General features: G+C 36.7%; 3 protein-coding genes, 1 non-coding gene and 1 pseudogene across 21 annotated transcripts; 1 reads left to right on the forward strand and 4 right to left on the reverse strand.

Annotated features, from left to right (window-relative positions):
• Nucleotides 1-1,664: 1,664 nt before the first annotated feature.
• Nucleotides 1,665-9,762, forward strand: LOC137742069 (putative disease resistance RPP13-like protein 1). 18 transcript variants are annotated; one of them, XM_088680648.1, is made up of 10 exons: nt 1,665-5,571; nt 5,647-5,892; nt 5,986-6,081; nt 6,438-6,606; nt 6,910-7,106; nt 7,274-7,519; nt 7,849-7,975; nt 8,089-8,283; nt 8,455-9,040; nt 9,223-9,580. In XM_088680648.1, exons 1-2 carry the CDS (start codon nt 1,882-1,884, stop codon nt 5,848-5,850), a joined length of 3,894 nt encoding a protein of 1,297 aa, XP_088536774.1. In that variant the 5' UTR covers nt 1,665-1,881; the 3' UTR covers nt 5,851-5,892; nt 5,986-6,081; nt 6,438-6,606; nt 6,910-7,106; nt 7,274-7,519; nt 7,849-7,975; nt 8,089-8,283; nt 8,455-9,040; nt 9,223-9,580. The 18 variants fall into 18 exon arrangements, with proteins under 18 accessions (XP_088536774.1, XP_088536765.1, XP_088536757.1 ...); XM_088680639.1 differs by adding an exon at nt 9,611-9,762 and having other exon boundaries at nt 1,667-5,892; nt 9,223-9,369; XM_088680631.1 differs by having other exon boundaries at nt 1,667-5,892; nt 6,905-7,106.
• Nucleotides 9,760-10,882, reverse strand: LOC148692708 (receptor-like protein kinase FERONIA pseudogene; annotated as a pseudogene).
• Nucleotides 10,883-12,102: 1,220 nt separating this feature from the next.
• On the reverse strand, nt 12,103-14,496 carry LOC137743894 (BAG family molecular chaperone regulator 4-like). The gene is made up of 4 exons (XM_068483825.2): nt 13,970-14,496; nt 13,073-13,329; nt 12,853-12,999; nt 12,103-12,490 (listed from the first exon to the last, which is right to left on the reverse strand). Exons 1-4 carry the CDS (start codon nt 14,160-14,162, stop codon nt 12,290-12,292), a joined length of 798 nt encoding a protein of 265 aa, XP_068339926.2. The 5' UTR covers nt 14,163-14,496; the 3' UTR covers nt 12,103-12,289.
• A 1,545-nt stretch (nt 14,497-16,041) lies between these two features.
• TRNAE-CUC (transfer RNA glutamic acid (anticodon CUC)) lies at nt 16,042-16,114 on the reverse strand. The gene has a single exon. It is a non-coding gene; the product is annotated as a tRNA-Glu (tRNA).
• A 1,048-nt stretch (nt 16,115-17,162) lies between these two features.
• LOC137741313 (BAG family molecular chaperone regulator 4-like) lies at nt 17,163-19,701 on the reverse strand. The gene is made up of 4 exons (XM_068481033.2): nt 19,393-19,701; nt 18,368-18,624; nt 18,148-18,294; nt 17,163-17,588 (listed from the first exon to the last, which is right to left on the reverse strand). The coding sequence occupies exons 1-4, from the start codon at nt 19,583-19,585 to the stop codon at nt 17,388-17,390; spliced, it is 798 nt and encodes a 265-aa protein (XP_068337134.2). The 5' UTR covers nt 19,586-19,701; the 3' UTR covers nt 17,163-17,387.
• Nucleotides 19,702-26,346: the final 6,645 nt, after the last annotated feature.

A 26,346-nucleotide genomic window follows, 5' to 3' on the forward strand; every position in this document is an offset into this window, starting at 1 on the left:
TTCAACGATCCAACCGTCGAACTTGTTTATATATGCTTCGAGATCGCATACGCCAAAAATTGCAAAAAACAAACATTCAGAGATCAAGTAAAGAGACAAAACTTTTCAACGGTTATAAACGAAAAATCACGATTTAACGGTTATTTTAACTTCGATTTTGATGATTTTTTACAGCTACACTTCTTGACCCTATATGAATACAATGAATGAATTCGATCTTCAATTTGAAATATTTACACTAGTGGATACCACAAAATCTTATGTTATACTTGATGAAAGTATAAATAAACTCTTAAATGTTAGTGAATTTATCGTTTTGATGGGATACACATCCTACAAAACTAATTTCAACGATCCAACCGTCAAACTTATTTATATATGCTTCGAGATCGCATACGCCAAAAATTGGAAAAAACAAACATTCAGAGATCAAGTAATGAGACAAAACCTTTCGACGGTTATAAATGAAAAATCACGATTTAACGGTTATTTTAACTCCGATTTTGATGATTTTTTATAGCTACACTCCTTGACCCTATATGAATACAATGAATGAATTCGATCTTCAATTTAAAATATTTACATTAGTGGATACCACAAAATCTTATGTTATACTTAATGAAAATATAAATAAACTCTAAGTGTTAGTTAATGTATCGTTTTGATGGGATACGCATCATATGAAACTAATTTCAATGATCCAACCATCAAATGTGTTTATATATGTTTCGAGATCGCATACGCCAGAAATTGCAAAAAACAAACATTCAGAGATCAAGTAACGAGACAAAATGTTTCGACGGTTATAAACGAAAAATCACGATTTAACGGTTATTTTAACTCTGATTTTGATGATTTTTTACAGCTACACTCCTTGATCCTATATGAATACAATGAACTAATTTGATCGTCAATTTAAAATATTTACAGAAGTGGATATATACCACAAAATCTTATGTCATGATGATCTATGAAAATTGAGGATTTTGTAAAAGGAATAACATGTAAGCGTTGAGTTCCATTGGCAAGGTTACATGGTCGTTTAGATTTTTAAAACCCTCCAAATCTCATGAACAATGTTATTTATTTTAGTGAAAAATTAATAAAATTAATAATAATTATTGTAGAAGTGTGAAAAATGTGATCACTCGTAATAAAAAGCTTTACAACTTTCATTAAGGGGTCAACTCCGAAATTTAGTATGCATATACTGATTTAGTATTATGTTTTACATTTTTTTGGGTCAAATTATGTTTTTCATTTTCATTTTTATTGATTTAAAAAATATTTTTCTTAACGGGTAACGGGTCGGGTCATATTACCTGAAAATATTAACGGGTTGATTTCGGGTCGGGTCATATTACCCGTTTACTTTAATGGGTATTACACGACACGACCCGTTAAGCTATCGGGTATGACACGAAAACGACACGAACACGAGAAACACGACACGAATGCCAGGTCTACGCCCATCTCAAGCTTCATTTTCTGTTGAGTGACCAATCGCAGGTTCTTTACGTGCATGTATAATTGCAATTTTAAAAGAAGAGTTGGGATTGTCACGTGATTTTCCAGTAAACGACGAGGAGAGGGAAGCTTCGTAGGCAATTTCCCCAGAAAAGAGAGGGTCTCGTTTTATTGTGAAATAAATTAAAAAAATTATTGGCCGCACGATTTGCTTCCGCTTTGAATCAACGACAAGGATGTTGTGGGCCGCAGGCTCCACACAGAAAGTTCTGGGTCTCAAGTTCATTCTTGGTCAATTGAGCAATCAGAAGGTCAATGCAAACTGGGGGATGCATCCATAATTAGTCTCAAAAGCCTTTCATAGTACATTGATCTATTAGCAGACTTAGCAACCAAGAGAAAACCAAGAGAAAAATGGCTGGCGCTTTGATTGGAGAGGCTTTTCTCTCCGCTTCCATCGAGGTGCTGTGTGACAGAATTGCTTCAACCGAGTTTGTTGACTTGTTCCGGCAGAATAAGCTGGACGAAACCCTCCTGGAGAAACTGAAGGTGACGCTGCCCGCCCTTTCTGCAGTCCTCAATGATGCAGAAGAGAAGCAAATTTCAAACCGTGCTGTGAGAAAATGGCTTGACGAGCTCAAGCATGCTGTCTTGGACGCGGAGGACTTGCTGGATGAGATCGACACTGAAGCTCTGCGATGCAAGGTGGAAGGTGAAGGTCAAACCGAGAAATTAACCGACAAGGTGTGGAACTTCTTCTCTACTTCTCCTACTCAAAGCATGAATGTTGAGATACAAAAGTTATTGCAAAGGCTGGATGGCTTTGTGCAACAGAAGGTTGCCCTTGGTCTGACGGGAGATGTTGCGAGGAAGTTTTCACAAAGAACTCCAACAACTTCCTTGATTCATGAACCTTTTGTATATGGAAGAGACGAAGATAAAGAAAATTTATCAAAAGTCTTGTTCTCTGATGATGCGAGCGAGGATGATGTATCTATCCTCACCATTGTTGGTATGGGCGGGGTTGGCAAGACGACCCTTGCTCGAGCCCTTTACAACGATGATAAGGTGAACGAGCACTTTACCCTTAGATCTTGGGCATGTGTTTCAGAAGATTATAATGCTATTATGGTGACTAAAACTCTTCTCGAGTCGGTCACTTCAAAACCTTGTAACATGACAGATTTGAATTTGCTTCAAGTTGAACTTAGAGAACAACTGAGGGGAAAGAAATTCTTATTTGTGTTGGATGACCTTTGGAATGACAACTATTCTGAATTGAAGCGCCTGCAAGCTCCTTTTACTTCCGGGGCAAGGGGAAGTAAAGTCATCGTGACAACACGAAGCGGAAAGGTCGCATCTCACATGAATAATGTTCCCATTCAACACTTGAAGCCTTTGTCGCACGAAGATTGTTGGATGTTACTTGCAAACCATGCATTTGGAAACAAAAACCACAACGCACATCCAACTTTGGAAGAAATTGGCAAGAAAATTGCACGCAAGTGCAATGGGTTGCCTTTAGCAGCAGAAACACTCGGGGGTCTATTACGTTGCCAGAGAGACTTCAAGGAATGGAATAAATTGTTAAATAGTAGTCTTTGGGAGCTACCTTGTGATGAAAGTGGTATCCTTCCAGCCCTACGGTTGAGCTATCATTATCTTCCTGCTCAGTTGAAACGATGCTTTGTGTATTGTTCACTATTTCCAAAAGACTATCATTTCAAGAAGGTAGGTATGGTTCTACTTTGGATGGCAGAAGGTTTCATTCCGCAAGGTTTCAATGGGGAAGAGATGGCTAGAAATTACTTTGATGAACTAGTATCGCGATCACTACTTCAAAAATCAGGGAAGCATGGTTTCACAATGCATGATCTTCTTAACGACTTGGGTCAGTTCATGGCTAGGGGATTTTTTCTCAGGTTGGAAGAGAGGGAATCACAAGAAGTTAAAAGACTTCGTCATTTGTCATATGCTAGGGGAGGATTTGATGCTGCTAAAAAATTTGAGCCATTAAATGGGGCTAAGTGTCTGCGGACCTTCCTACCTATCTCAATATATGGCAGGTACTTCCACATAAGTAAAAAGTTTCTACATGATTTGTTGCCATCCCTGAAACGTTTACGGGTTTTATCATTGTCCCGTTATCAAAATGTTGTTGAAGTACCTGATTCTGTGGGCAATCTCATTCACCTACGCTACCTGGATCTCTCCCGTACGGCAATTGCAAGCTTACCTGGTGCAGTTTGCACTCTCTACAATTTGCAGACGTTGCTGTTGTCATATTGTTCTTCTCTCCTTGAACTGCCAGCAGACATGAGAAAATTGATAAATTTACGGACATTAACGTTGGCAGGTTGCAGCTCCCTTACTAAATTACCAGCAGATATGAGGGAATTGAGTAGTTTGCACTACCTCGATGTCAGTGGAACAAAGATAGAAGGGATGCCAGTGGAAATTGGAAGACTAAAAAGTTTGAGAACATTAACTGATTTCGTTGTGGGGAAATCTACCGGATCTAGCATTGGAGAATTAAGGGAGTTGCAGCATCTTCAAGGAAGACTTCGTATTTCAAATTTGCAAAATGTAGTTGATGTTGTGGATGCTTTGGAAGCCAATTTGAAGAATAAGAAAGAACTCAATGACTTAGAGTTGGCATGGGGTGATGAGGAAGCCGATGATTCCCAAAAGGAGAGAGATGTGCTTGACAAGCTGCAACCTTCTGCAAATTTGGAGAAACTGACTATCAGATTCTATGGAGGAACCAGCTTCCCAAATTGGTTAGGAAGCTCTAATTCCTTCTCGAACGTACTGTTCATGTGTATCAGTGATTGTAAGTATTGTTTGTCCTTGCCAAGTTTTGGGCAGCTGCCCACTCTTAAAGATCTTCGTGTCGAAAGAATGAAATTTGTTAGGACGGTTGGTGTTGAATTCTATGGTGATCTTAATGGAGCTTCTGTAATTCAGCCCTTTCGGTCTCTGAAGACGCTGGAGTTTGAGGAGATGCCAGAGTGGGAAGAGTGGGAGAATTGGCGACCGAGTCCAAGTGGAGCTTCTGTACTTCAGCCCTTTCCTTGTCTCCAGAAGATGATAATAAGCAATTGTCCGAAGCTGAGAGGATACTTGCCCAATCGTCTTCCATGCTTGAAAACACTTTGGGTGTCTGGGTGTGGATATCTACGTCTGCATGATGAATGGGCCAGTAGTAGTAGTGGTCTTAACATGGACTACTTACAGAATTCATTGGAAATACGTATTGGAGGATGCCCAGGTCTGTTACCATTAATAGAGAGAGTAGAGAAGAAGTTCTTGTCCACACTTGAAATTTGTAATTTTGATGCAATACAGTGCCTGCCCAAAATGAAATATCTTCGAAGATTGACTTTCAGAGATTGCCCAACCGTGTCGTCATTAGAGTTCTTATCTCATGAGATGATGGCCGAATTGACATCACTTAAGTATTTGAAGATAATCAAGAGTTTTCATTCAGTGAGGTCCTTCCCGTTGGGCGTTTTCCCCAAACTTTCAACTCTTGAAATCCATGGTTGTTATAATCTGGAATCCTTTTCTATTGAAGGAGTTGATCAGAACCTAAGCCACCTCAACTCCCTGCGAATCTACGGCTGTCTAAATCTGGCGTCTTTCCCGGAAGGAGGATTGCCCACTCCCAACTTGAGACGATTGTCAGTCAGTTTATGCGAGAATTTGAAGTCGTTCCCCGAACGAATTCGCACCCTCACCGCCCTTGAAGGATTGTATTTATACGATCTTCCAAATCTGGTATCATTTGCCCAAGGGGGTTTGCCTCCCAACCTGCAATATTTTAATGTTACACATTGCGACAAAGTGAAGCCTTCAGTGGAGTGGGGATTACAAGGACTTGTCTCCCTTAAACAATTTACAATTGCTGGCGAGATCTGGGCACCGTTGCTCAAGGAACAGCTCCTGCTCCCTACTACTCTTAACGATCTCTTCATCGCTAGACTATCAAATCTGAAATCGGTGGTGGACGTAAAAGCACTTCGACACCTCGCTTCACTTCATCGGCTATCCATTGTAGATTGCCCAAGTCTGGAATTCCTGCCACGAGAGGGACTTCAACACCTCACTTCTCTTCAATATCTAATTATTGGTCATTGCCCAAGTCTGGAATTCCTTCCAGCAGAGGGACTTCTACACCTCACGTCTCTTCAAAAGCTAGAAATTTATGGGTGTCCAAAACTCCAATTCCTGCCAGAAAATGGTTTGCCGCCCTCTCTTTCTTACCTGGAGATCTACAATTGTTCCACCCTGAAGAAAAGGTACGAGGATAAGAAAGGAGAAGATTGGGCCAAGATATCTCACATTCCTTGCATACGGATAAACGTCGAATTGATCATATGAGCTCTGTCTCTCTCATACAAAGTTGTGGCATTTCACTCTCAGGTATTTTGCATCTAATTAACTTCAATAGTTTGAAAAATAAAAGACATAACAGAAATAAGAATCATAGCATATTGATCAAATATTTCTTTGCAGGAAGGAAGACACATTATCGTTACATCTTTAACATTTTCGGATGGTATGAAGAGGATCAATCCAGCATAGTAAGCATCAAAAGTGCAACATGTATAGGTGCTCTTTCATAACCGAATAATGTATTAACATTTCAGAAATTACAAAATTTTGCAATTTGTTTCTCATCTCTCCCATTTTCTTTGTCCAAGTATTGTTTGCTCTTATTTAATCTCTAGCCTTATCCCTGGCGTCACTTATAGAATATATATTAGTTCGAAAACTCACAATTTTTTGACCAAGAACTTTTGGAATATGTTTATTCCTGGAGTTTAGGGAAAAACAGTGCTGTTATATGTTAACGTCTCTGCATCCGCATTCCAGTTTCGGATTTCATTCATTTCTTATTGAAAGCATGCATGTTTCATATATCAAAAATAATAAAAACCATCAATACTGCTTATTTTGGTCTGCAGAAGCCTACACAAACTTGCATCCACACTTTCCTGCTCCATTGGCAGGCTGTCTCGTTTTCTTTATTCAGGTACCAGATTGATGCTTGCGTAGATACTGTATGCTCTTGTAGTTCCGATCATATAATCGTAGTTGACAAATGGAAAGATGTGTGCAGATAAATCTTTCGAGGTGTGTTTTCTGATGTTTCATTTCGTTTCATTCTTTTTATTTATCTCCAACATAAACTTGTTGATGAGAGAGAGAGAGAGAGAGAGAGTAGGGAGGGAGGGGCAGAGAAGAGGAAATGTTTTTGAAAGTTTTGAGAATCAAAGCTGCAGATAAGTTTCTCAGTAGCTCTATGTGTATTATTGATGCATTATTCAACTGTTCTGTATTCTTTTTACCATTTCTCAGTTGCGTGAATCAGCATTAGTTATCAAGACTCTTGTAAAATCAATCCTAAGTATCTGTTAATACAATGTGACAGGACAGACTTATTTATGGCCTTTGTGGATGCGGCAGCGAGCTAACTATGGTGTGGAACTGTAAAGTAGAATTACCCAAGGGAACAGATGCTAGCTTGCATCAATTACTGGGCCTGTCTGGCATGAGTAAACAGCCGTGGAATGCTTTTCTAGTTTTCTTCCGATGTCCTAGTGATCTTCACGCTGGTGCAAGAGATATATCATGTAGGTAACCCTTGGACGATGTTTTTTTTATCATTCTGATTTTGTTTGAATATGGTGGCTTTTATGTTGGTGCGGATGAGTTTCTTTACAAACACAAATGCGTAATTCTCCTATATATGTGCTGCACTGACTTATTTTGTTTAAATATGGTGACGTCATTGCTGCAGAGTCCTTATTGTGGAACTTAAGAGGTGATTGTCTGAGGCAACAGACGTCAGCTCACATCAATTTCCGAAGCATTTGTGGCGTGAAGATGAAGCACCTCTAAAGGAAGATGACGGAACCCAGCGATGATATATTTCTTTGTCATACGGGCGTGGTTTGAATACTGTGGCCTGCTATCTCATCTTCTTTCAATGCCATTATCATCTTCAAGTCGGTGTATCTATCCTTTTCTTTACGAATGTGAACTGGTAATAGATCTTTAGTTGAATACTGCAGAGCTTTAATTTACGTTGTCTCTTACCATGGAACATCTTATGCGGAGGCTATGATGCTTCGTTTTAACAAATGTTAACTGAATGTATGTTTCAGTTTTGTCCCTCACAATATCCCTGTTTTATCTATCATTTAAAAAAAAAAAAAATTTCATGTTAATATAGTTTACAAATCTTATACTTCTTGGAGAGGATTAATTTACGAAGCAACAATAATTGGATCTATATAAAACCGTAATAGTTAGTTTTGTTCATTCTTTATCATCAATATGTCCACTGAATTTTACTTTCATCTCTGTATTTAGGAGTTTGCTGAGCTGATATGTAAGTAAAGCAAAAGCATCCGAGATGACATTCATGTTGAATAGCTATCACAAGAAGCAGGCATTTCAAAAATTCGTATGTAGTAGGGAAGTGAGAAAACAGATGGAGGTAAACATCTTTGTATCCTTTTCCGCCGCCTGTAATTTCTGGAGGACTCTAAATGTTGATTTTTCCAGTTGGAACTGCAGTTTATTGTCACTGTATTGCTTTTTGAACTACAGAAGCCTAACATGGGTGGCACAAACTCGCATCTGTACTTCCCTCCTTCCGCGTTGGCAGGTTGTCTCATTTTCTTTATCCCGGGACCATCTTAAAGCTTGCGTAGATACGTTATATGCTCTTGTAGATCTGGCCATAAATTCGCAGCAACAATGGAAAGCCACACGTAATTAGATCTTTTAGCAGAAGATGTGGAGGTGTGCTTTTTGATGTTTCTCTTCCTTTCGTTATTTTTCTTCATCATCAACATAACAAGAGAGAGGGTGGAAAGTCGTGAGAATCAAACTTCATATGGTTGAATGTTCTCCATTTTTTTCTTTTTAAAAGTCCTTAAAACTAATAGAGACTGATCCTTTCGTTCACCACAGGGTAGAAAGGCTTGCCTAAAGGTGACTAGAAGTAGCATAGCTGCACAGAGCCGACATTTTTAAGATGCAGTGCTGCTTCCACATCCTCCACTTATCCAAATTCTAACAACATAAGTCGGTCATAAAATGGAGCATCCGTTTTTGCAGGCGAGGACATAGGAAGAGCCCTGAAACAATTTAAGCACTTGTGATCTGTCCAAGCTGCATGGAAGCAGTGGACGGAAAAGGACTTTGACACCTCACTTATCTTCAAGAGCTACGAATTGAAAGCTGCCCAATTATGGAATTTCTGCCAGGAGAGGGACTACTTCAACACCTCGCTTCTCTTCAAAAGCTATATATTTAGGGGTTTGACAGCCTCCAATGCTTTCCAGAAGAGGGTTTGCCGCCATCTGTTTCTTTCCTGAAATCCACCAATGTTCTGCCCTGGAGAAAAGTTGTGAGAAGAAAGACGTATGGGAAAAGATTGGGCCAAGATATCTCGCATTCCTTGCATATGGATAGGCAGAGACCTGATCATCGCTCTATCGTTCGGAAATACTTTTGTTTTCTGACATTTCACTCTCAACTCTCAAACCGAAGTCAGGTATATTTTGCATCAAATTAACTTTCATAGGTGCACAAATATAAATATAAAGAAAAATAAATAAATACAAGAAACATAGCTTGCATATTGTTCAAATACTTTGCAGATCATCGCATAGGCAGACATTAGACTTAAAATCTGAATTATTGGTTTTAAATTCTGAATTATTAGTTTTCTTGCAGGACACAAGGGCTTCTCTTGGAGTGCTTTTCGTATGCAAGCTTCCCAAATTTGCCAATCACTGCCAGAGGAGAGGAGGGTTAATTGACCACTGTATATACATTTCATTTTTCTACTAGAACAATCGTCGAAGTAGGAGATCGGGAAAGGTATAATCCGGCATAATAAGCATCAAATGCACAATATTATTAACAAAATGTACGAGTTTCAAAAATTACAAGCTTTGTTTACTCTTGTTTTCTTTGTAAAGTCTTGTTTGTTCGGAATATTTTGTATTTCATTCTGGTAATATTTTGTATTTCAAATTTTGGAATATTTCATGTTTGCATTTCAAAAATCAATGGACAATACAGTTTCATATTTTCTTTCTTTGCTGGCTTGTGGTTGCAGCTTTCGGCTCATATGTTTCGAGGATCTCCGCAGTGCCATTGTTGTTGATGTCGCATCTGAGTGTCACTGAAAAGCATATACCCATGTACATGATATCCTATTGAGACATCATTTCCAGAATATATTCTAATTTCGTAAAACGTTGCTCATCATCTTCCATCCGTTTCGTTGATCTCAAAGAAGATTGTCACAGATAGACATTGTTTGGAATATTCATTGTTGCTTGTGTCATTGATAAGGGCAACCCCATTGTCACCCTCACTTCCAATGCTCTTTTGATGAAGCTGCAATACCAACTCAACACCCCTCACAACATCATTCATCGACGGTCGTTCGATTCCTTTGTCATTTAAGCAACTTATAGCAATCTCAATGAACTTGTTAAAGCACTCGACTTCAATCTTACCCTTCACATTTGGATCAATGATTTGACCAAGTGTCCTGTCTCCCTGATAACTCTTGGCTCACTCAGCGAGGCTAATTTGCCTAGCCTCCACCGTATGCATCAGAGCTGGTCTTGCACACAAAACTTCCCACAAAACCACCTTAAATGAGTACACATCAGACTTCCCAGTCAGTTGTTGACGTTTGTAATACTCCGGGTCTAGATACCTGAAACTACCTTTCACCACTATGTTGATGTGCGTTTTGGACGTGCTCGTCGTGCCCATTTTTGACAACCCGAAATCTGATACCTTGGCCACCATTTTCTCATCCAATAAAATGTTTGTGCTCTTCACATCGCGATGAGTAATGGAGCCCTTGGCAGCTCTGTGAAGGTAGTGCAACCCTCGCGCCAATGCAAATTTCAAGTCCTTGTTCCCAGGGAAGAGGTTTAAGGTTATCGGTGTGATACAGATGGTCACCGAGAGTGCCGCGTGCCATGAAATTGTAAACCAAGATCATCTCACCATTATCAGAAGTAACAAATGATTGAAACCAAATGGCGTGGCGGAGTTGGGAGAGCAGCTCAATTTCCGTCTTAAACTCTCGAGCCCCTTGTGATGATTCATGTCTCAATTGTTTGATAGCGACAGGAATGGCACTGTCGTCTATGTATCCTTTGAACACATTGCCATACCCACCAACAACAATAATGAAAGTATCGTTGAAGTTTTGGGTGTCAGCTTTAGTCTTAACGAGCGGAAAGTAACGACACAGATAAGGCGATCAAGGTGACTCGAGGGTCTATGTTGACTTTGTAAAGTTATTGCAATGGACAGAACCAAGAGTGGAAAGTTTCAACCTTCTAAATTCACTTTTGAATCTCATTTTCAATAATATTATTTAATACAAAAAACTGACACGCTAGATGATATATTTTCTAATGTAAATGACGCCTACTACTATATGTGGTACTTACATACTAGAAATTGTATGAGCAAATATGTTATTTTTATATATCTAAATAACATCACTTGCTTATGCTAGATATGAATATAAAAATTCTTTAAGAACTTCGTAATACTGAATTAGGTGTTGGAAAAATGCTAGCCCTTTTGCATGTTTTAGTCCAACGAAAATTGATTATCAACTAATTGAACTTTTGAAAATTCCAAGAATTTTACACTTGAAATTCTACGATTTTAACCGTTGTTCTACGATTTTACACTTGAAATTGATTATCAAAGACGAATTTGAACTATAACTAACCGAGTGTGAGACTTAGCTCACTTTCCCACCTTCTTAGTGTAACTAATAATGTATGTTTAAAATAAAAAAAAATTGTATTACCTTTCAATTCGCTATGATCAAATCTCATGAAAATTGATAGAAAAGTTAATTAACCTAACCAACCTCACAATCATTGATCTCAACTTTAATCAAGAAAAATGCTAGAGAGACTTTTTTTTTCGACTATATTTTGTAAATCACATGATATGGCGGTTGGTTGAACGTTGGTTGAATTCCTTCTTTGAATCATCAAAAAGGAGTTCAGTCATCAACTGCCACATCATGTAGTTGCCATTTTGAGAGGCTTTCCAAGTTGAAACTCATGCTCTTTGATGAATTGCACACTAACGAGGGTGCCAACACGATGGTGTTGGTTTTAAAACCATATAAAACGTGTCGAAAGTTCTAAATATATAAATGATAGTCAATGCTATTTACATGTATAAATCTATTTACAATAAGGAACAAAAGCAACAATTTCATAGATAAATTCAACTACAAATGAAAATGATAATTACATTCTAAACGAAAAACTTGGTAGTTACAATGAAGGTATCATTAAATGAGGCAAAAATATGAGCAACAATGAAAACATGCTCTCCATCGCGAAGAACAGTTCCAAGAATTACATTTTCCGCCACTGTGTACCTAGATGAGAATCGGAGAGAAGAGCAGAGTGAACAGAGAGAAAGGAGAAGGAAGAGAAAGAAAAAAAAATGAAGTATTTATATTTTCTCAGATGGTCGGACATGAAATACAGAAACTAAGCAGAGGCAAAATTGAAACTACACTGTACTTATGGGCAGTAAACTAGTTCATTTTGAATCCAATTCCTTGGGTTTATGATTTCTGTTTCCATTGTGATGGTCTTGAGTACAACCTTTCACCAATCAAAATCAGTGTGCAAAATTGTACCAAATGTGTTCGGGTCCTATGACGATATATATATACGTATGTGTGTGTGTATTTATACAAAAGCGGTATAATTAGAAGAACATAATAAGCTTAGTCGAACAATTCCCAATCCTGAGTTATTTTGGTAGAAAATGGCAATGGGGTCGGGGCATGCAGGCTTCCAACCCCCAACTCAAACCTCTCCCAATTTGTAGTGGCCGAGACCGCGTTGATACTCTTCTTGCTGAATGGATTAGAGTTTCTCGCCTTCAGATTGTCGAGCGCGTCAACAAAGCTCTGCACACGTCGAACCTGTATGCACGAACACAACCATTGTCACTCTCCATTGACACAAATACTCATTGATATTCGTAAAATGGACAATTGTTTCCGAGCAAAAATCTCATGCAGGCACTTCTATGAAACACATGGGCGCACAACTGTTAGCGAACGTGATGTAAAAAGCATCATTCGGTACAGAAAATGTTGCACAACTTGAGAGTTGAAATTTCTCAATGTTGGAGTCCTAGGATTCGCTTCTATGACGAAAATACGCACATCACTCAAGTATCAACAATATTGATCAGGATAATGTGGATAAGGTTCCTTTAAACATGGAAAACCGTATGAATCAGGACACTAGCTACAAAGTTTCGAAAAGAAGCATCACCAACCTCGACCCGCCTCTGCACTTTTGCTTCTCCATCAGCTACAATCGAATCCAATTTAAGTAACTCCACCATGAGTAACTCTGTTAAGACAACAATTTCCCTATCTGAAACCTTGATGCCACTTAACAGACTTGTCTCCAAATCAACAATCTAACAAATCATTAACAGCACAATTAGCTTATAGAACGCTGCACGAAAAAAGGGCCTGATCAAACACACAAACCTTTTGAGAGAGCTTGTCAACCTCTGCTCTAACTTTGGCAACTTCCTCATAGGCTTTCAACGTGCCTTGATTTTTCTTCATCTCTTCAAGCTTCTTCTCTTTGCTAGCCGGGTCCTCTAGTAATACAATCTTCGACGTATCTTCTACGCCTGCTATGTGCAGACATTCATTATCTTCCTTCTCTTTCCCTCTGAACAACAATCTTTGTTCCTTTGGCTCCAATCCAGTCTCATGGGAAAGAACTCTTTTCAGATCACCTTGCATTTAATCGCGATTACAAATAAGTTCCCAAACAGTTCCTAAATGTAGAATGATAAACGAAAAGATTCACATTCTGTCCCCCACTTAAATTCCAAATGCCAAGTCCAACACACCAAAGGGATGAAGCAAAAGACTACTCTTGAACAATAAAAAATGTGTGTCAGAACATATAAGCTGTTTGAAAATACTTTTAAAATGTCTGAAACGTTTTCTATAGAGAATCACATTAAACAAAACCCAAAAAGCAAACTTCAAGAATCCACTCCATATATTGAAACATTAAATAATAAGAATGCTAAAAACACACTTGGAGTAAAAGAAAAAAAAAAACAAATCCAATTTCACAAATTATTACATAAATCATTTGTCAATTCCAACTTAATCCCTAGCATTGTCCATTTTGAATTTTTTCTACAGATTTTAATAACAAATAAAACAAAATGGCTTCAACGGAAATCTTCAAAATTTCCAAACTTAATTAAGAAGAAAAATAATATGTAGAACCCAAATTGTAAATGGGCAATGCTACCCAAAGTTCTCATTACAACACCAAAAGAGCAAAACCCCAGAAAAATTACGAGGAGAACAAGAAGAGCCCAGAGAGCAAATTTAAATTAGATTAATGAGAAGATTTACCAAAAGTGGACTGAGCATGGACAAGGACATCATGGTAATAAGAACCATGAGAAACCTTGATCTTGATCATAATCCCAGAATTGGCGTCCCCAATGTCTCTCTTTTGAACAAGCATTCCACCTGGCCTCAGCTCCCAATCTATTTTCCTATTTAACCCATCATTTTCCACACCAACTCTTGATCTTTTTTTCATTCTATTTATCTGAGAGGATCATAAAAAATAAAGATATAGAATTATAGGGAAAATGGAAAAGGTGGAATTGCAGAAAGAGAGAGGTGAGAGTGTGTGATGGCTTGGCTGGTTGAGTAAGCAAAGAAATGGCACTTGAAGACAGGGACCTCTAAGCAGATTTCAGAGCTAGCGGTTGGTCGGTACAACTCAAAAGTTGGTATGCAGAAGGAGAGTACCACTTTACACTTGATTGGTCCACTTTGTTCAATGTGTTAATGACATGGATTATGTGTCTTCTTAAGTTGGCGCTGGCTCTCTATCCAAACAATCAACTTGGGTTCTTATCATCTTTTAGTTTTTTTTTTTTTTTTTTTTTTTTTTTTTTGGTAAATATCATCTTTTAGTTTATTCTAAACCATCACCCCTACATTTCTTAGTTGAATAATGTTAGGTAAACTAACTTTTTAAATCAATTTATAAATTATACGACGTGTCATCAAAATGAAATAAACATATTATTCAATATTCAAGAAATAATCTAATCATTAAAAACCACATTATATGGTTTATAAAATTTAGTTTAAAAAGTTGGTCATTAGGTGAGGCTACTCTATGCGGCAACTCAATCATAAATGGTGGGATTGAGTACGGCCCAAACGTAGGGCTTCTAACTTGCGTTTTTTAGAGAGTTGTCGGATAAGGCAGCCTCACTCAAAATACTCTTCTTAATAGTGATTTGTGTCAAATTTAACTTTTCAAATACTTGATTACTTAAAGATATTATATGGCATTATCGTCCTTAACGATACTTGGATGCTTCACTCCACAATTGATTAATAAGGTGCATAACACGTTTCCTTGATTACACCATTAATAAGGTGTATTACACTACTACCAATTCTACCACCAGAACTACATATACCCACCATTCCTCGGATATCATGCCCTATTGCTCATTTTTCTCTGACTTTTTGTAATAACCCGTATTTTAAAAGTATATATGTATATATATATATATATATATATATATTCATATACATTATTATGTTTCTTTCAAATATAATTGTGTTACTAGGTGTGAGGAATTAATATTTTTGGCATGTAAGTTACTTTATGAGGTCTTTTGACTACAAAAGTTTATATATTTTGACACTTAACTAGTATTTGAGATGCTTTTTATTTTGAACATGAGAGTAATTTGATTGAAGTTGGTTGATATTTACTATCAAAGAATAGGTGGCACATTTGCAATCATCAGGACTCAAGCCCAACCGGATCTTCCCCACCAAGTTTTAAAGATCCGGAGATTCAAACTCTTGAAATTTGATCCAACGGCTACAATTATTATCACTTTTAGAAAGGCCTCTCTTTTTGTAACCGTTGGATCAAATTTCAACGGTCCGGATCTTCTGATCCTTAGAATTTGGTGGAGTGAGATCCGGCTAGGATCTCTGTCCCTCAAGCCATATGTGATTACTCACCACTCTAAAATATGGAGGTGGAAATCTTCATATAGAGGTGGCTGGTATAGGACTTGTTGGTGCCTTACTATTTGAACATCTGGATGCTTACGTTCAAGCTTTTACTCTCAAAGCTAGAACATGACGTGATTCAAACTACGTAGATAGAACCTCCGTGAAGCACAAGCAATTCCAATCATCCCCTTTACAGGAAAGAACATGCAGAAAAGAAGACACCAGCAAGAGGAAGAAGTTCCCTCGTCCTCGGACCACTCCTTCACAGTCCATATCTTTTAGATTATGTAAAGGCTTTCAATCCATCTCCAATGTATTTTGTTCTAAAAACATGCACAAAAAACGCATGACTATACTCTTCAAAGATCAATCAAAGACCATAAAGGGCACAAAACTTCATCCATCGAGGGAGAGGGAAAAAGAAATTCCGTTGCCGGGACTTGAACCCGGGTCTTTCGGGTGAGAGCCGAATATCCTGACCAACTAGACTACAACGGATTAGCTGACATAGCACTACGCAATGGTTAATATCAATAGATAGACCACATTCTCCTCTTTAGAATAGTATAATATTGATGGGTGCCCTCCCCCAATTTTGTGTACGGTGATATGGCCACTTAGTATTACTTTCTAGAAATATTTATTTTTATTTGTAAGTGAGATGTCTTAAATTCAATTCTCGTCAAAGGCGAATTTGAACTACAGCTAGCCAAGTGTGAGGCTTAGCTCACTTCCCCATCTCCTTAGTGTAGCTAATAAGGTATGTTTAAAAAAAAAATTGTAATGTCTTTCAATTCGCTATGATCAAATCTCACGAACATTGATAGAAAAGTTAATTAACTTAACCAACCTCACATTCATTGATCTCAACTTTAATCAAAGAAAAATGTCAGAGAGACATTTTTTCGACTATATTTTATAAATCACATGATGTGGCGGTTGGTTGAATTCCTTCTTTGAATCATCAAAAATGAGTTCAACCATCAACTGCCACATCATGTAGTTACCATTTGAGAGGCTCTCCAAGTTGAAACTCATGTTTTTTGATGAACTGTACACTAGCGAGGGTGCCAGCGTGTTGCTGTTGGTTTTAAAACCGTATAAAACATGTCGAAAGTTCTAAATATATAAATGATAGTCAATACTATTTACATGTGAAAATCTATTTACAATGAACAAAAGCAACAATTTCACAAATAAATTCAACTACAAATTAAAATGATAATTACATTCAAAACGAAAAACTTGGTAGTTACAATGAACGTATAATTAAATGAGGCAAAAATATGAGCAACACTGAAAACATGCTCTCCATCACAGAGAACAGTTCCAGGAATTACATTTTCTGCCACCGTGTACCTAGGTGAGTATCGCAGAGAAGAGCAGAGTGAAGAGAGAAGAGGAAGAAGGAAGAAGAAAAAATGAAGTATTTATATTTTCTTAGACGGGCGGACATGAAATACGGAAACTAAGCGGAGGCAAAATTGAAACTACACTGTGCTTATAAACAGTAAACAAGTTCATTTTGAATTTGATTTAGATTGAATTTGTGGAAGCAACAACCAAGATTTTGGAGACTGAGCATCCAATTCCTTGGGTTCATCATTTCTGTTTCCATTGTGATGGTCTTTGAGTACAACCTTTCACCAATCAAAATCAGTGTACAAAATTGTATCAAATGGGTTCGGGTCCTATGACGATACATATATGTGTGTGTGTGTGTGTGTGTGTATTTATACAAAAGCGGTATAATTAGAAGAACATAATAAGCTTAGTCCAACAATTCCCAATCCTGAGTTATTTTGGTAGAAGATGGCAATGGGGTTGAGGCATGCAGGCTTCCAACCCCCAACTCAAACCTCTCACAATTTGTAGTGACCGAGACCGCGTTGATACTCTTCTTGCTGAATGGATTAGAGTTTCTCGCCTTCAGATTGTCGAGCGTGTCAACAAAGCTCTGCACACGTCGAACCTGTATGCACGAACACAACCATTGTCACTCTGCATTGACACAAATACTCATTGATATTCGTAAATTGGACAATTGTTTCCGAGCAAAAATCTCATGCAGGCACTTCTATGAAACACATGGGCGAATGATGTAAAAAGCATCATTCGGTACAGAAAATGTTGCACAACTTGAGAGTTGAAATTTCTCAATGTTGGAGTCCTAGGATTCGTTTCTATGACACAATCCAAAATACGCACATGTGAAATAAGTATGTTGGAGTCCTAGGATTCTTTTTCTCAAGTATTATCAACAAATCAAAATTTGATTTAGGATCCAAGAAATGTCTTCGATTTGAAACACTTTCAGTCTTCCAATTATACTCGCATTAGGCTTCAGATTTCTCAAGTTCTATTGCATTTCGAACTTTATAGAGCACGAGTAACAAGCATCGTTTACCTTAAGTAATGACTCGAGTATCAACAATATTGATCAGGATAATGTGGATAAGGTTCCCTTAAACATGGAAAACCGTATGAATCACGACACTAGCTATAAAGTTTCGAAAAGAAGCATCACCAACCTCGACCCGCCTCTGCACTTTTGCTTCCCCATCAGCTACAATCGAATCCAATTTAAGTAACTCCACCATGAGTAACTCTGTTAAGACCACAATTTCCCTATCTGAAACCTTGATGCCACTTAACAGACTTGTCTCCAAATCAACAATCTAACAAATCATTAACAGCACAATTAGCTTATAGAACGCTGCACGAAAAAAGGACCTGATCAAACACACAAACCTTTTGAGAGAGCTTGTCAACCTCTGCTCTAACTTTGGCAACTTCCTCGTAGGCTTTCAATGTGCCTTGATTTTTCTTCATCTCTTCAAGCTTCTTCTCTTTGCTAGCCGGGTCCTCTAGTAATACAATCTTCGACGTATCTTCTACGCCTGCTATGTGCAGACATTCATTATCTTCCTTCTCTTTCCCTCTGAACAACAATCTTTGTTCCTTTGGCTCCAATCCAGTCTCATGGGAAAGAACTCTTTTCAGATCACCTTGCATTTAATCGCTATTACAAATAAGTCCCCAAACAGTTCCGACATGTTGAATGATGTGCGAAAAGATTGACATTCTATCCCCCACATAAATTCCAAATGCCAAGTCCATCACACCAAAATGATGAAGCAAAAGACAACTCTTGAACAATAAAAATTTTGTGTCAGAACATATGAGTTGTTTGGGATTGATTTTAAAATAATTGAAAACACTTCTAGGTCCAAAAAGGACTTAGAATGCTTTTTGCAATAAGTATTTTTTCAAAATTCACTTGCATTTTTGTTAAAAATTGATTTTAAAAATATTTTTACAAAAAACGCATTAACCATTTAAAATCAATTCCAAACGAAGCCCGAAGAAAGAAGATTAAACAAAACCCAAGAAGCAAACTTCAAGAATCCACTGCATACATTGAAACATTAAATAATAAGAATGCTAAAAAACACACTTGGGTAAAAAGAAAAAAAAAACAAATACAATTTCACAAACTATTACATAAATCATTTATCACCTCCAACTTCATCCCTAGAATTGTCCATTTTGAATTTTTTTTACAGATTTTAATAACAAACAAAACAAAATGGTATCAATGGAAATCTTCAAAATTTCCAAACATTTAAAAATAAAAATAATATGTAGAACCCAAATTGTAAATGGGCAATGCTACCCAAAATTCTCACTACAAAAGAGCAATCCTCAGAAAAATTACGAGGAGAACAACAAGAACCCAGAGAGCAAATTTAAATTAGATTAATGAGAAGATTTACCAAAAGTGGACTGAGCATGGACAAGGACATCATGGTAATAAGAACCATGAGAAACCTTGATCTTGATCATAATCCCAGAATTGGCTTCCCCAATGTCCCTCTTTTGAACAAGCATTCCACCTGGCCTCAGCTCCCAATATATTTTCCTGTTTAACCCATCATTTTCCACACCAACTCTTGATTTTTTTTTCATTCTATTTATCTGAGAGGATCATAAAAAAATAAAGATATGGAGTTATGGGGAAAATGGAAAAGGTGGAATTGCAGAAAGAGAGAGGTGAGAGTGTGTGATGGCTTGGCGGGTTGAGTAAGCAAAGAAAAGGCAGCTAGCGGTTGGTCGGCACAACTCAAAAGTTGGTATGCAGGAGAGTACCACTTTACATTTGCACTCGTGCGACTGTGTTTAGTTTTGCTAGAGATTAAGTGGGCTTCGTAGCATACTTATATGATGATTAAGTAATGGGCTTTTTGTTAAATTTGGACTTGGGTTTGAAGTTCATGGACGTTTTAGGAGTGTTTGCCACCAATGCACCTTGATTGGTCTACTTTGTTCAATGTGTTAATGACATGGATTATGTGTTTTCTTAAGTTGGCGTGGGCTCCCTATCCAAACAATCAACTTGGGTTCTTATCATTTTTTAGTTTATTCTAACGGGGTTGTATTCAATTGAGAATTTGAGATATTTTAATGGATTTACAAATTTATGGATCTTTATGAAGTTTAACTGATTTGTAGAGATTCTATGTAAAATTTTGATTAATTCCCTCAAAATCTCATGGGAAGAAGTGAGATTTGAGGATGCTTAAAATACACTACAAAATCTCTCCAATTCCCTCTAATTCCTCAACTTTTCCAAATTCTTTAAATTCTAATTCTAATTGAATAAACCTGGAATGTTGTAAACTTTTTTAAAATTCTAATTTAATACACTCGGGTTTCTAAGGATTTTAATAAACTATCTTAAAATCCTGATTGAATACACATTGAATTTCAGATAATCACTTAAAATTCAGATTGAATACCTCTGGATTCATTAAAAGAATTAAAATCCCTCAAAATCCCAATTGAATACACCCCCTAAACCATCACTCCCTACATTTTTTTAGTTGAATAATGTTTAGGTAAACTAACTTTTTAGATTAATTTATAAATTATACGATGTGTCACCAAAATGAAATAAGCACATTAATTAATACTTAAGAAATAATCTAATCATTAACAACCATATCATATAATTTATAAAATTTGGTTTAAAAAGTTGGTCTCCTTATCATTAGGTGAGGATGCTCTATGTGGCAACTCAATCATAAAGGGTGGGATCGAGTATGGCCCAAACGCAGGGCTTCTTGCGTTTTTTAGAAAGTTGTCAGATAAGGTAGCTTCACTTAAAATACTCTTCTTAATGGTGATTTGTGTCAGATTTAACCTTTCAAATACTTAGCTACTTAAAGATCTTGTATGGCATTATCGTCCTTAACGATACTTGGATGCTTCGCTCCACAATTGATTAATAAGGTGCATAACACGTTTCTTTGATAACACCAATAACAAGGTGTATTACACTACTACCAATTCTACCACCAGAACTACATATACCCACCATCAACGCTTTATATGTCTGCGAGGTCTCTCACAATCCATTTGAAAAGTTATTATTATCCAACACATCTATTCCGAACTAAGTCTACATGGGTGGTGTTCTTTTTCTTCTCATTATCCAAAAGAGAAGACAGCTCTCTCTCTCTCTCTCTCTCTCTCTCTCTCTCTCTCTAAAGCTCTGTTCTCTTTGCTCAACTGGTGATAGCGGCACCTCCTCCATCCTTTTGTGTTGACTCTCCATCCTCTTTGTGATGGTTCCTCCACCCTCTGACCCCTCAACCTCTCCATTGCTTCTTTCCCTTCCTTCTTCCCTCTTATATCATGCCCTATTGCTCATTTTTCTCTGACTTTTTGTAATAACCCGTATTTTAAAAGTATATATGTATATTCATATACATTATTATGTTTCTTTCAAATATAATTATGTTACTAGGTTTCAAGAACTAACATTTTTGGCACGTAAGTTACTTTATGAGGTCCTTTGACCACAAAAGTTTATATATTCTCGCACTTAATTAGTATCTGAGATGCCTTTTATTTTGAATAGGAGAGTGATTTGGTTGAAGTTGGTTGATATTTACCATCAAGGAATACGTGGCACATTTGCAATCATTAGGACTCAAGCCATATGTGATTACACACCACTCAAATAAGGAGGCGGAAGTCTACATATAGAGGTGGCTGGTATAGGACTTGTTGGTGCCTTACGATTTGAACACCTGGATGCTTACGTTCAAGCTTTTACTCTCACAGCTGGAACATGACGTGGTTCAAGCTACATAGATAGAGCCTCCGTGAAGCACAAGCAATTCCAATCATCTCCCTTTACAGGAAAGAACATGCAGAAAAGACGACACCAGCAAGAGGAAGAAGTTCCCTCCTCGGACCACTCCTTCATACAACCCATTTCTTTTAGGTTATATAAAGGCTTTCAATCCATCTCCAATGTATTTTGTAAATCTTCTTATGTAGTGAAATACAAACACAAACACAACATAGTGAACGTAGTCGATTTGGTGAACCATTTAAACTCCGTGTGTGTGATTTTGTTATTACAAGAACTATGCATGAATCACAACCAAACAAGAAACCCTTCGGAAAATTTGGAAAAGTAACCATATTTTAGACCCTATATAGAATTATAACCACCATTTTAATTTTATGATAATTCTAACCAAAACTTATGTAAAAGTACTAATATACCCTTAATATTAGGGTTTCTCACAACAAAAACAAAACCTTCGTGGAAATCAACAGCAATCAACCAAGAATGAAAAACAGGGAGAGATTTTGACAAAAAAAAGAAAAAGAAAACAGGGAGAGATTAAAAATTGAAGAAAATTAGGAGAAGAGAGGACCTGCAAGTGGGTTTTGGAATTGTGGGGGAGCTTTTTCTTGGTGTGGATTATTAAGGCTTTGGCATCGGCGCCATATATCAGGGAGGTGTCCATTTCACCACCAAAACCTGAAATCTAAAACCCTAGCAGGTTAGTTATATATTAGGTAGGAAATGAAGGGGTTCGAGAGTAGGGGTATTGGGTAGTATTGAAGAGGCTACCTCTTTTATGCTTGAAGATCTCAACTAATTTTTGTTTCTTCATGTTAAGGGTATATTAGTACTTTTACATCAAGTTTTGGTTCGAATTATCATAAAACTAAAATGGTGATTATAATTCTATATGGGGTCCAAAATATGGTTACTTTCCCAAATTTTCCAAACCCTTCATGTCGGTAATGAAATTTCATTTCCTTTAAAAAAAAAAAACTTTTATGTTTTGTCTATCAATTATCTTATTAAAACAATATCTGTTAATAGAAATTTCAATTGAAATGACTTTAATTAAAATTAAAAATAAATTTATAAGGCTAGTTTATTTAAGAAAATGATTTTTGGACTCCCATTTTATCTTCACACAATACCTCTGTTATTATATTTGTCTGAATTGAATTAGATTAAACAAAATCATCGTAGTAGAGAAAATCACTACTATTAATTTAATATGGAAGACGGAAAAACATAAATTTGGACACTTTTGATTTGAGTGAGTTTTTTATTTTTTATTATTGTTTCTTTTTTGGTAAATTGTTATTTTATTGTTGGTGGAAATATGGCATATAAAAAAAAAACATCTTTGTCACCGTGGGCCACACCCTGTCAAGACATGTAGACAATGGGCCCAAATTGAGATAGCAGCTTGTGGACAGAGGTGGACTAATAACCTTTCAAAAGAAGTTACAGATGGGCCATCAAAAGACCCACACTTCAGATTGTCGAACTCAGTTAATCAAACTTTTTTGACAAAAAAAAAGGGTTAATCAAACCTTTTTGACAAAAACAAAAAAAAAAAAAAGTTGATCAAACATTGAATATTGATGGGAATGGGATTATTTCTTTCGTTTAAGACAAACTTTTCGTGACACATACGCCAACAAAATGCTACATTCGCAAGAAAAATTAATTGAAAATTTTGATAAATGGATTATGAGAATATATTAAATGGATGAAAATAACCTGCAATTTGATGGAACAATTGACAATACTAACGGCCGATGGGACATCTGCACAAATTGAAAAGTTATAGGGCTCAAAATCAAATTTAAAGTTTAGAAAGAAAAGTGAAATAAGGCCTATAAATTAAGAGGCATTGCGCTCACTATTTTTCTTTTGTTTAGGCATATTAAAATTAAAATTTTATTGTTTTTGACTCTCACGTTAAATAAAATTGAATTATAATCTTTGGCGTATTTATTTATTTTTGTTCCGCCGTGTTGTTGAGAAAACTATTTTTCCACTTAAAATGCCCCTTATGTATATTCTATTGGATATAGTGCTATATTGCCGAGTTTGAACATTATACATGCCCATTTTAGGACGTGATAACTTGATTTTTTTATTGGTTTTTCAATATGTTCTAAGGTACAACATTTGTAGCTTGCTTTTAATGTTTTTCTCGCCTTATAGCTAGTTAAATTCAAGGTTCTTTAAGCTGAGGAAAAAGGATCAGAAAACCACAAAGATTTCCGTCACACCAAATGCGCTAGTAATATTGTCATGTGATGTCATAAATGCCTTTAAAACACAATTAGACGAGACGATAAGTTCATATCAAAATATGATATTGTTTGAATTACTTATAATAAATCAAGTAACATTTACGAGTCAGTGTAACGTCATTACAGTCACACATTAAATGTTTCTTATTTTTTATGTGATCATCTATGGTAGGGATTGCATAGTAACTTAATGTTCTAATTGGTTACGTAGGTCATCGTGTTGCCTAATGAGTCACGTATTTATCTTCAGCATCACCAGTTCTAACACATCAAACCTCACCATCCTAATTTCTTTCTGCTATAAATATCAACTCCATTCTCATATTCCATATGTAAGTGCATCAAATACGGACACGTCAACGAACATAAACAAATGGCCATCGGTTACTTGTCACATTAATATGTATCCACGTGTCAACATCTTAATTAGAATTTGAAAAAAGACCCCTGCGCGACGAATTGCAAAATTATGGCATCTAGGATTTAGACGTGGAGATCTGGATAACGATAGTTAACTTTCGGTTAAACATCTTTAAAGGAAGATGGTATAGATTCTAATGTTGTTCTCAACATTTTCTTCAAACTCTCGTCATATGGAATAAGTTCTACATGTATATGCTATAATATATTATGGGTTCCACCATGAAAAAAAATGAGAATTGCACTCTTAAAAAAGTTGGGTTCAAAAGTATTTTTTTGAAAAATAATGTACAAAAAATATATTTCTTTTAGCACGGGAATGATTTAAGTTGATGTACAATTAAAGTGCCAATTAATTAGGTTATAAGAAATCACATTTTTTTTCCAGCACATTGGGTGCATATACTTTGCCAGAAAAGAGTACTCTCGTCGGTCTAATTTGATATGAACATAATAGAAAAGTAAGTTTTGCACACTTATTTTTATCTTGCTACGCTCTTCTATTTAATTCTAACATTTGAATTGAATAAATAGGAAAAATCGAGAGACAATAAAAACATAGGCGTTTATAAATCAATTCTCTATCTATACTTTTCTAGAAACTCTTAGTATGAGATATAAAGTGCCAATTAGCAAACTCACTAAAATACTAAAAAGATACATGATTCCTTTAGTGCTCATTTGATCCATATTGAAGAAGAATCAAGAAACCCGCACCCCCAATCACAAATTCCCCTCCCTACTCATTTTGGACAGGACCCACTATCTTTCCCCAGACCCCCACAAGAAAAAGTGGATCCCTCCCCCTAATCTTTGAGCATATTAGGAATGCGATTAGCAAGCTTCAAAGCATCTAATTATCATTGAGAAAAAAAGCATATGTAGAGGGACAACATAATGCATGCAAAGAAAAAACACAAAGCAGATAAAGATATGCAGACTTCAATTGGAAGATGCACTTTGTTGTGGAGAGTTGAATCATTCGAGAAGGGACGCTCAGTTTTCATGTAAAACATGTAATGGCAAAGATCACAACCTCCTTGGTGGTAGTGGGTTGGGGCAAAGAGTGATTTTCTTGTGGGGTGGGAAAGCTTAGCATTTACACACGCTTGTACATGTTGCAGATGGTGAATGGATCACAAATTGGTGTACGTGTCTTTTCTAGTTATATAATGGAAGGTCTAATGATTAAGGAAGAAAGGTTAATGAGTAAGTTGGGATGGAACTAAATAGATAATTAAAGGGCCACAAAATAATGAAAAAGGAAGCATGAAAAAGAGCACAATAGCGATGTTTAGGGCTTATTGAGCCATTTTTGTTTTGTTTTTTGTGTGAATGTAAGTGCTTGGTGCAATATCATTAAGGCGCATTAGGTAAGTATTATCATTAATATTTGCTTCATTAGCAGAAAGCTAAGCATGATTTAGGTGGGTTTCACTTTCACTTCCGAATTCCGAATCTAAGTGTCTTAGAAAAGGAGGTTATGGGCTACGCAACACCACAAGTGTGGAGGTAAACATAATCAAGAAAAATATGGAGGCGACACGTGGATTTTAAACAAGATTACCCTCGAGGCACACTAGGATTTTTACGCGCAAACAATGAACAATCATCCCTCAATCAAGTTAAAAGTGCCCAAAATAGGTATTTACTCAAAACCCATTTCATCCATCCTCATTAAATCTTCTCCACAAGGTAACCCCCAAATCATTCATTTCTAATTATATTAATTAGCTAATTAATTGATTTATTACCTAATTAATTTATTAATTAGCTAACAAATCATGAATCTGACCCAAAAAACAATCCAAGTGGCTGGTCCTCCTCCTCCCAAAGGGGCTGGCCACATCCCTATATAAACACCCTCATTTTTCTCCAAA

The sequence above is a fragment of the Pyrus communis genome, chromosome 11 (assembly GCF_041283825.1).
Source record: "Pyrus communis isolate YQ-2024b chromosome 11, ASM4128382v1, whole genome shotgun sequence".
Taxonomy (NCBI): domain Eukaryota; kingdom Viridiplantae; phylum Streptophyta; class Magnoliopsida; order Rosales; family Rosaceae; genus Pyrus; species Pyrus communis.

Coding starts and splice junctions, on each gene's coding strand:
- LOC137742069 (XM_088680639.1), top strand. CDS start 1,882: ATGGCTGGCGCTTTGATTGGAGAGGCTTTTCTCTCCGCTTCCATCGAG.
- LOC137743894 (XM_068483825.2), bottom strand. CDS start 14,162: ATGAAAAAAAGATCAAGAGTTGGTGTGGAAAATGATGGGTTAAATAGG. Junction 13,000..13,072: donor TTGACAAGCTCTCTCAAAAG/GTTTGTGTGTTT, acceptor ATGATTTGTTAG/ATTGTTGATTTGGAGACAAG. Junction 12,491..12,852: donor AAGTGCAGAGGCGGGTCGAG/GTTGGTGATGCT, acceptor TCGTGCATACAG/GTTCGACGTGTGCAGAGCTT.
- LOC137741313 (XM_068481033.2), bottom strand. CDS start 19,585: ATGAAAAAAAAATCAAGAGTTGGTGTGGAAAATGATGGGTTAAACAGG. Junction 18,625..19,392: donor CCATGCTCAGTCCACTTTTG/GTAAATCTTCTC, acceptor ATTAAATGCAAG/GTGATCTGAAAAGAGTTCTT. Junction 18,295..18,367: donor TTGACAAGCTCTCTCAAAAG/GTTTGTGTGTTT, acceptor ATGATTTGTTAG/ATTGTTGATTTGGAGACAAG.